Genomic DNA, 10,000 nt, shown 5'->3' on the forward strand with positions numbered 1-10,000 from the left:
TGCGTCAGGGATGGGGGAGGTTGGAGGAGAGGGTTGGCGAGGAGGAGGGGAGACCAGGGGTTGATGTGAGGCCAAAAGGGAGGAAGGGGGAGGGGTGGGGGGAGGAGGAGTAGAGGATGGGTGGGAGGTTGGGAGGGGTGAGGTCGTGAGAGGCGGAGAGGTGAGAAGGAGAGAGGAGGGTGAAGGAGAGGAGAGGTAGGAGGTAGAGATGAGGGAAGCGGGGGGAGGAGAGCAGGGTGGCACAATCTGTTGCGAGGAGGAGAGGGGAATTGGGGGAGGGGTAGGAAGATGGGACAGTGGCGAGGAAGAAGGCATAGCCAGGGCTTCAGCTGGTTGTGAGGCAGAGTAAAAAGCGGGGGATGGTGAGGAGGGAGGAGAGACGGGGGGAGGGAGGAGGGTGATGGGCTCCAACTGTGCCGGGTTGCACAAAGTGCTGTGACAGCGGGACGGATAGACATCAGCCTGGGAATGGGGAGGAAAATGTGACACCAATCATGCCCAGCGTCAAACCTCGAGCAGAATCATCATTCCAAAATGTAGGTTCCGGTATCGAAGCATTATTCTGCATAATCAAGTAAAACGAGCCAGAAAAGGCGAGATGTGAAACTACGGGGGTTAGGGTCAATTCCATTTCGATTCATGACTGAAAAGCCTCCATATATCCAAATGTACCAAAGCCCTGGTTAATCCTGTATGTTTCATTATAATAAGTACATCTTAATTTATCATCAAACTGTGTAAAACTGCTTGGAATTGGCTCGGGTTGGGTGTTAGCAAGCATGTGTGTATGCTTCAACTGAGTCTGAAACCTGGTCCACACATCATGCGCTACCTCTGTTTTCAGCCCCTCTCTGTGGACAGTTATAGTACCACAGTCTACATCAATGTTCCTTTCTTCTTCCTTCTCCTCTTCTTCCCATCCTATAGCTTCCTCCTCTTCCTCAATGTACAATGTCATCGGCCTCTGAGACCCTGCTGTCCACCTATTCACCCTTTTTGATTGGCTGTCCTGCGTGATGGACAGGGCCTGCGTAGTCACAGGCCTATGAAACTCCGCCTCTAGCCTAACCCTGCTCTGTGATTCATTGGTCAGTGCCACGGCTGGCTTGAGAACCTCCCCCCCATCTTCGTCACACATGGGCTGATCCAGGATCATAGACAACAACTGATCATAGGGATCTTCCACTTGCTGCTGAAGAGAGGGGGGTTTCGTTTCTAGTTCAAAGGATACTGGCTGAACACTTGGCCTGTACCACAGCAACAAATCTGCGGGCGTGTCCGCCAGCTCGGGTTCAGTGCAGAAGAACCCCCCTCTGCCTGCTAGGGACAGTGGTTCGTTCTGTTCACTGTCTCTTAGGCCCCTCTCTTCGAGGTATCCCAGGAAGGAGGAGTCGGGCATGGGGGAGGCGGAGGGAGAGGAGGAGTCAGGAGGAGGGGGCGGAGAGAAAGGAGGGGCTGAGGGGGGGCGGTCTAAATCAAACAGCCACTGCTTGACAGCCGGACGGGAGGCTGCGAAACAACTGGATGCGTTTCGTGGCGGAGGGGTGAGCCCTCGTTTGGGTGGTGCGGGAGGGGTGGCCCTCCGTTCTTGATCTTCCAGGAAAGGGAGGAGGCTCGGGGGGAAGGGGGGCGGCGTGGGTGACATGGGGGTATCGGAGGAGGGGGGGCCGAGGGTGAGGGAGAGCCACTCGCTGGTGACGGCCTGCAGATGGAGGGACTTCACGGGAGGAGGAGGGGTGTGGGGGGAGGGGGGTGTGGAGCGAGGAGGATGCTGGTGATGGAGGGAAGGGGGGATGGGAGTGCTTTCCAATGGCTCCGGAGGATGAGAGAAAGAGAGAGGAGGGGTGGGGGGGTAAAAAAGCAGAGACTTACACACCAGGAGTGGAGAGGTGTGAGGGACTGAGGGGAAGAGGAGATGCACACAAACTCATCCACACTCATTCTCCCCTGCCATCCAAACCCAACAGTACCCTCTCTCCATCTCATTTCATTCTCTCGCACGAACACACACATCACCAGGCTCAAATGTTCTACATGCGTCTGGGTCCAATTGTGTGAAGCCTCTCCGTTAAAGGGATAGTACAGAGATTTGACATATTTAGGTATTTGTTTCCTTACCGTGAAAACAGTCTATGGACAAGGAGGGACCGTCATCCACACTCAAAATCTCTACTAGCATTGAAATGCTATCACACTGCGTGAACAGGACTTCCTCTTTAAGCCATAGCATGTCGACAGCCACTTGAGACAGCATGGTACATATGTAGGTTTCTTAAAGGGGAGGTAGTAGGATCCCTAACACATTTACAGAGCTTAGGAAAAGCTTTACACAACATCCAGAAAGAGGAAACTGTGCAAGTGACAAGACTTGCTTGCTCTTTGGAGTTTTAGGCTGAGTATCTTTAAAGCATTGTGACAACTGCTGATGTAAAAAGGGCTTTATATATTTTTTTGGGGGGGGGGGGGTTGATTAAGGGTGGGTTGCACCAACATGGTTTAAATTAATCTAGGATTAGAGCTAATCTAGGTTTATAATTAATCAGAGATGTGTTGCAACACTTCATTTTAAATCTGGATCAGTAAATCTATCATTAAAGGTTTTAAACTATGATTAGTGACGTGTTACACCAATATACAAGGTATTTTGTGAGTTGAAACGAAGTAGCTAGCCTACTTGACAAATGAGGCCACAAAGTTGCTGTTCTTTGTTAAAATAATAATGTAACGTTAGAACTACTGTAACTCCATCGTGAAAGGTTCTCAAGGGTTGGCTGATTTGAAATAAAATCTATTATTTGCCAGTACTAGACAGAAAGCTCATTTGTTAGCTACTGCAGCTAGCTAGTTTATGAACCAAGCTAGCTAGCATACAATATCATGTATTATTGTCATTACTTAACGTCATTTAGCCATTTATTAATTGACGCTAGTCACCTGATCATGGCACGTCAAAGAAGTTCAAATTTCTCCTTTTATGAAAAAAAACCCTCTTGTCGGAGCTGATGGAGGAATTTAGTAACGTAGCGGAGGATAAAAAGACAGACAACACCACTGTCAAAAAGAAGTTAGACTCCTGGGCCATTTTAATCTAGGTTTAAAGTGAAAACTACATTTAGATTAGAGGAACGATTTCATTTACCTCAGATTCATTTAAAACTAGGTTTAAAATTTGGTGCAACAAGCTTAATAGATAAAACCTTGATTTAACCCAGATAATCCATGTTGGTGCAACGCACCCTAAGACTTAAAGGTAGTTTCAGTGATATGACATCATTATACACAGCGGGGAAACTTGCTGCTCGCCGACATAACAAAACAACAGACTGTCACTATTGGCTTACACCAGTTTGGACTAAGTCTTGTATGGACTAATAAAATATTCTTCTTCTGTCCCTACCTTGGTGGGCGTGGAGCCCTGTGTCCTCTTGCTGGGGTGGCCGTGTGGGTCTGGGTGGTGGGAGGAGGCGGGGCTCTTGGAGGGCGAGCGTTTGACGATGTCTATGTAGGCCACAGGGAAGATGCCCTGCTTAGTGGTGTCTGGGATGTTCCCCTCGTACCAGTTCTGGTCCACCTGCCTCAGCAAGACTACCCGCTCACCCTGCAGATTATATACACAGACAGACACACACGGAAATGAAGACACGTCAGTGAACAGACATGCGCATTGAATCATGCACAATCACACCAACACACATGCACAAATTTGTGCACACACACACACACCTTACCTTGCGGAGGGACAGCTCCACGTTAGTGTCAGCGTTGAAGTTGTAACGGGCCACCCCCTCCCCGATCTCTCTGACGTGTGCTGGTGGAGGAGGCCTAATCGGCTGGTGCTTCTCTGGCAACGGCATCTTCTGTGTGTGTGGAGAGAGCGCGGGGAAAGCATAGGCCCGAGAAGCAATCAATTAAACTGCACACAAAACTGGGTGGTGACAACAAACACACACACACCTAGACATTCACACTGACACAACATAATCATTATCATCTGAAACACACACACACACACACACATTCACACTGACACACAACATAATCATTATCATCTGAAACACACACACACACACACACACACACACACAACACACACACACACACACAGGTGAGCGGCAAGTAGCCTAGCTATTAAGAGTGTTGGGCCAGTAACCGATATTTCACTGGTTCAAATCCCCCGAGACGGCAAGGTGGAAAAATCTGCCTCGAGCAAGGCCGTTAACCCCCAACAACAACAACAACTCTCCGGCGCTGATTCAGAGGGGGTTGGGTTAAATGCAGAAGACATTTCGGGTTGAAAGCATTCAGTTGTGCAACTGACTAGGTATCCCCCTTTCCTTTCTCCTCGTACACACTCAATGTGCTCTACCTCTATGTAGGAGATGGGGAAGATGCCCAGTCGTCCGCGGTGCTCCCCCTCGTACCAGTTGCTGTCGATCTGTCTGATGATGTTGACCGCGTCGCCCTTCTTGAACGTCAGCTCTCTGAAACAACGGTCACAAGATGCTTCTTAAACCCCAAACACCCGTCTCTATGGGCCGGTTTCCCAGACGAAGCAGTCCTGAACTAAAACGGCTCAATGGAGAATCTCTATTGAAATTGCTTTTCAGTCCAGGACTGGGCTTGATCCGTGTTCGGAAAACCGGCTACCAATGACATGTATTGACTATATGTGGCCCATGCAGGAATCAAACCCAAAACCCAGCACTGTGTTCTAATGGTTCAAACATTAAGTCACTGGAATCATCAATGTGACATTGTTAACCAGCCAGGCACTAGTCTCGAGGCCAGACTCTAGGCGTGTTAAGCCGGAATATTGAAACATTGTGGGAGGCAACCTCGATGTCTAGAGAGAGACTAGCCAAGCACCATTTTAGTATGAAGAGCAATGGCGGCAACAATCGTCCATGCATGCCTTTCAAGGTAGGGAAATGATCAAGCAGGCGGATGTGAAGGTAAGCAAGTCACTGCTTTTTAACCTAAAATGCATTACCCACTGCACCATACCAGTGTCTATAGTATGGGAACAAAGCCATTTTCTACGTTCCCTAGTAAAAAAACATAAGGGGGAAGAGTCCTAGAAAACCGATTTATCTTTTTGATAAAACATATCAAACCACAGTTTTCACTTGTAGACACTGGAATGGGCTGGAGATAATGAATATGAGGTTATTGCCCATAACTGAGGTTAACTTTGGCCACCTCAAAGAAAAGCGGACTGTCTGTTTCAAGCATCGTGCATGCCCAGCCTACATGCTTCCAAACCAGTGCAGCACATACCGAGGTCCCTGTACCTCCCCTCCACACACGCATTCCATTGCATTCAGTCACTCTACTCACTTAGCAGTCTGTGCCTTAAAGTCATATATAGCTCTGGCAGGCTGTTTCTGATGGAGGAGAGAGAAGAGAATGAGTTGGGTCATCTGCTTATGGGAGACCTATGAAGATGAGAGTGAGAGTGAGAGAGAGATAAAGAGAGAGCGAGAGAGAGATAAAGAGGGAGATATAAAGAGAGAGCAAGAGAGAAAGAGAGAGATAAAGAGAGATATTGAGAGAGATAAAGAGAGAGATAAAGAGAGAGAAAGAGAGAGATGGAGAGAAAGAGAGAGAGAGAAAGAGATATATAAAGAGATAGAGAGCGAGAGAGATAGAGAGATATATAAAGAGAGTGAGAGAGATAAAGAGAGACCGAGAGATAGAGAGAGATATATAGAGAGGGAGAGAGATAAAGAGAGAGATATAAAAAGAGGGATATAAAGAGAGAGCAAGAGGGAGAAAGAGAAAGCGAGAGGTAAAGAGAGAAAGACGTAGAGGGAAAGAGAGAGGGAGGGAGAGAGAGCGAGAGGTAAAGAGAAAGAGAGCAGCCATGTGTTACTAGATATGATACAATTATGTTGAAATGTAAAGCTTATCAGGACAGTGAAATTATTCTTATTGAATCAATCAAGTACGAGGTAGAAGAAAACAATCAGTACTTCTGCCCCCTTTGGGCCAGTAGTGTAATAGCCTGCTAAATATAAAATACATCTTCTAAATAGGAGTACCAGTGTTTCCCCTTGCATTGAATAGACGGGGTGTCTAGCTCTTTGGACCTCACCTAAAAGAATGTGGCTTCAATTGATTTCAATTGAAAATGTTGCAGATTTAATGCGCCCCGCCTGCAAAATAAATAAACTATGGGAAACACTGGGATGTACTGGTTAAGCTAGTCTCGCGATGCTATACTTCCAAGTCTCATTCAGCATCAAAGTTAGTCTGGAAAATCAAAGTTCTGGTTTGGCTACCTCTCTGTCCGGGGTGGCTCGTCTGGTCTGCCCCCCTCCCCTGTCGCTGGTGGTTGTGTTGTACCCCCTGGAAGCATCCTGCTCTGTGAGGGAGAACAGCACAGGGGTCAAGGGTTATCATAAGGGCCAACAAAACAGTGTTGCCATGGCGATGGGACGACACGTGCACAGCGACGCCAGGAGGCATGTTCAGAAGGGCGAAACCGTTACAGCCTGCTCAGATAGAAATGCATTGTGCAGAAACTGACATGATAGTCTTTTATGCAGAATATCATGTTGGCTCTATCCATTACATTTCCCATGGGAGGATTCAGAAGGGTGAAATGTGCAGAACGCTGCAGGTGGAAATGCAACATTATAGAGCTGACACAATTGTCTATTCCCCATGATCAAAAGAGGAATGTCTGTTCTAGTCAATATATTCTGTGTCTTAGCGTTCTGTAGCGTTGCGCCTCCCTGAGTAAACCACGTTGGTTTACGCAATGGGTGATGATGTCATTCAGGGTAGTGATGTCATCTAGGAAATGAGTGTCGGGCAGGAAGTGACAAAATAAAATAATAATAAATTAATTAAAATGCATTTTATTTCCATTTCAGGGAAAACACATGGTTTGGATAGTGTAGCACAGTATGATCAAAAGGAAAAGCATGCACGTCACAAAACGAGAACAGAACATTTGAACAGAAGAGAACAGAAGGAGAAGTCATTCATACCAGCAAGTGCATACAGTGAGCTCCAAAAGTATTGAGAGTGACAATTGTTGTTGTTTTGTCCCAATATATTTGGAGCTCACCGTATTAAAAAAAAAACTAATCCAATTGATAAACCGTCCATATCGGGATGTCTCATGGTCTGACAAACACCGCTGTAGCTCGGCCACCTTCCACTGCAGAAGGCCACCGTAGGCGGATGCGGTGGATTGAGACGCAGCCCGTGCAATATCTCTCGCATAAGCCGTCGCATTTCGACGGGGATTCTTTTATTATGTTACTTAGATTGACGAACGGGTGACTTTTTAGACTCTGAAGGATTAAACTCAGTCATTCTATCATTTCAAATCCAAAGTGTACACTCGCTGGAGTACAGAGCCAAAACAACAATGGTGTCACTGAGCTCGCTGTACATTCCAAAAATATATTAATCCAATTGATAAACCATCCCTAACAAAATCATAAATGCAAGTGGTTCAACATAACAAGGCACATACCAAAGGGGAGTGAAACAATACACCAAACAACTGGGAAACAAGCAGCAAAAAGAGAAATATCAACAATAACACAACCAAACTTAGTCATGGATGGACCGATACATCTCTGTCAACAACACAATCCTTTAACCATATAAGGGAATGAAGAGGAAGCATGCGGTCCCTGGGTGTCTTGAGGATGAGCCAATAGGAACAGGGCTTCTTTAACCTCAGCTCTGTTCATTGGCCCGTTGCTGGAGCACAGTGACTGGTAGGAGGGGAGGTGGTCACAGGCAGGCAGTACTGGGGAGAGTCGAGGAGGGAGATGATGGACTGAGGGCTGGTGTGTGTGTGAATATATATATATATATATATATATATATATATATATATATATATATATGTGTGTGTGTGTGTGTGCATGCTCCACCTGCGTTGCCGTTGCCTGGCTCCTCTCCATAGTCGTTGTTATTGGAGGTGTCTGTACAGAGACTGTAAGAGGTACTTAGCGGCGACTGTAGCCGCGGCGACGAGCCGTACCCTGTTGGACTCCCGTCGGGGTACGAGGAGCTCGAGGAGGGACCCCCCTTGCGGCTCCCCCTCTGTCCCCGCAACGAGGAGCTCCTCTCGGGCACATCCGGGAGGATCTCAGCCAGTAGCCTCCGGAGGATGCTATCGTCTGCTAGCCTAGCGCCACTCCGGCCTCGCTCCGCTTGGATGTGTTCGTAGATATCCCGCAAGGCCGCATCCAAAGCTTCATAAACGGCTTCTTTAGACTTGGGCCTGGTACTTCGACCTCCACTACTCCTTCTCGAAGTGGGTGGAGAATCACCCTTTTTCCTTCGGAAAGGCACGGGACTGATGAGGAAGGCCAATTTGGACATCCCCTGCTGGGTTTGGGCTGCTTGGGACGAGGGGGGTAGGGTATGGTGGTCCCCTCCCCTTCCCCCGTGTCTGGTTTGCTGTGTCTGGGGGGGTTTCTGCCGGAGCTCCTGGCGGGCCCGCTCCCGCTCGTGGCGCAGCATGGTGGTGAAGCGGGTGTTGGAGGCCGGGCAGCGTCCTTTACACGAGCTGATGAGGTGACGGTGCTGGTAGCCTTGACCCTGACCGAGAGACTGATGACTGGGGTTGTGGTGGCGGCGAAGGTGGTGGTGGGAGGAGGGGCCGTAGAAGCTCTCGACTGACGAGGTGAGCGAGCAGTGGTCGAAGTCGCTCTCGCTACAGAAGGAGGATCCTTCGACTTGGACAAAGTCACTGAGGTCCGAGGCAGCTGCGTCCTGCTCCGACTCAGAGTACTCGGCCCCCGGGACAGCGGCGCGTCGATAAACGAGGGGGTCGGGAAAATCGCGGTGGTGGGGGTCCAGGGCGAGGCGGGGCTGACCCTCGGGCGGGTTCCTCGCCCCCTGGTGAGCGTGATGGTGGTCAAAAGTGTGATGGGACGTCCCGTTCCCATTCCCGTTGTTAATGTCCTCTTCTAACAGAGACTCAATGGAGAAACGGCGTATGGGGTACCCGGGTGTCTCCCTGCCCCCGCCGCCTCCTCCCCCGCTACTACTGGCGCGGGACGATGACCCGCCGGGCGTGGTTGCGCCAGACGGGACCTCGCCATCTCCCAAGTCAGGCATGGACTTGGACTTCTGGATGAGTTGCTCGTACGTGGAGATGCGCATTGGCACCGTATCGCGAGGGACCTCCAGGCCCCACGACGACCCCCAGGGGGAGAGTTTTCGGGGGAAGAGGTGCGGCTGACGCTCCAGCTCCAGGATGCGGGCGCGGACCGAGCGGATGACGTCAGAGGGCAGCAGCTGGGCGCGGTCGATGTGGTGCATCTTGCGGTAGAGCTTCAGGAAGCCTGGCGCGTCGTGGGCACGTCGCCGGTGCGGGCGAGGCAAGGAGCAAGTAGAGGACGATGCGGTTTGTACCAATGGGTTATCGAATACCAGTGACCCGGCGCTCTCCGAACGGGTAGCCTTGTGTCTGCCGGTGCCCCCTGGGTGCCCGTCGTTGAGCAGGTTGTCGCAGCTACGTGACTTCAGCTTTGCGGGCGAGGGCGGCGCGTCTTCTGCGCTGCTCCATGTCTCGGCGTCCTGCCGCCGCGTCTGCCAGCCGTTCTTGAAGCAGATGGCGCGCTTGAGGGGCGAGGAGGGCGAGGAGGCTGCTCCCGGGTTGGCATCGTCGTCGTAGCGACGGTGGGCGAGGTTGGAGGGCATGGGGGAGAGAGGGGAGCGGAGGTACGGGCCCGGGGAAGAGCTCAAACGGGGGGAGTAGGTCATTTCGCACATGTCCCCACCTTTCAGACGATCCCATAAACCAGAGCAGCGTGGTAGAGAGGAAAAGAGGAGGATATTAACCACGCAGAGAGAGAGGAATACAGAGATAAAGAAATCTATAACAGAACACTTGAACGTACTGTAGCCTTCATCATGCAATGGTAGAGAGGGTGAGAACGAGAGTGAAGCTAAAATGGAGCACTTGAACATCAGTTCCATTGTGTCAAACACAGAGGACAATGGTGGACAGAGAGAGACTGAG

General features: G+C 49.9%; 1 protein-coding gene across 1 annotated transcript in view; it reads right to left on the reverse strand.

Moving 5' to 3' along the window:
- The window catches only part of LOC115191897 (sorbin and SH3 domain-containing protein 2), a 78,409-nt gene that overhangs the window by 8,698 nt on the left and 59,711 nt on the right, over positions 1–10,000 (reverse strand). Inside the window, exons 18-22 of the mRNA XM_029749900.1 lie at positions 6,282–6,364; positions 5,338–5,435; positions 4,367–4,481; positions 3,729–3,857; positions 3,398–3,598 (exon numbers count right to left, since the gene is read on the reverse strand). Of these exons, the coding sequence (XP_029605760.1) occupies positions 3,398–3,598; positions 3,729–3,857; positions 4,367–4,481; positions 5,338–5,435; positions 6,282–6,364 (626 nt within the window). The remainder of the gene's footprint in view (positions 1–3,397; positions 3,599–3,728; positions 3,858–4,366; positions 4,482–5,337; positions 5,436–6,281; positions 6,365–10,000) is intronic.

The sequence above is a fragment of the Salmo trutta genome, chromosome 4, assembly GCF_901001165.1.
Source record: "Salmo trutta chromosome 4, fSalTru1.1, whole genome shotgun sequence".
In the NCBI taxonomy this organism is placed as follows: domain Eukaryota; kingdom Metazoa; phylum Chordata; class Actinopteri; order Salmoniformes; family Salmonidae; genus Salmo; species Salmo trutta.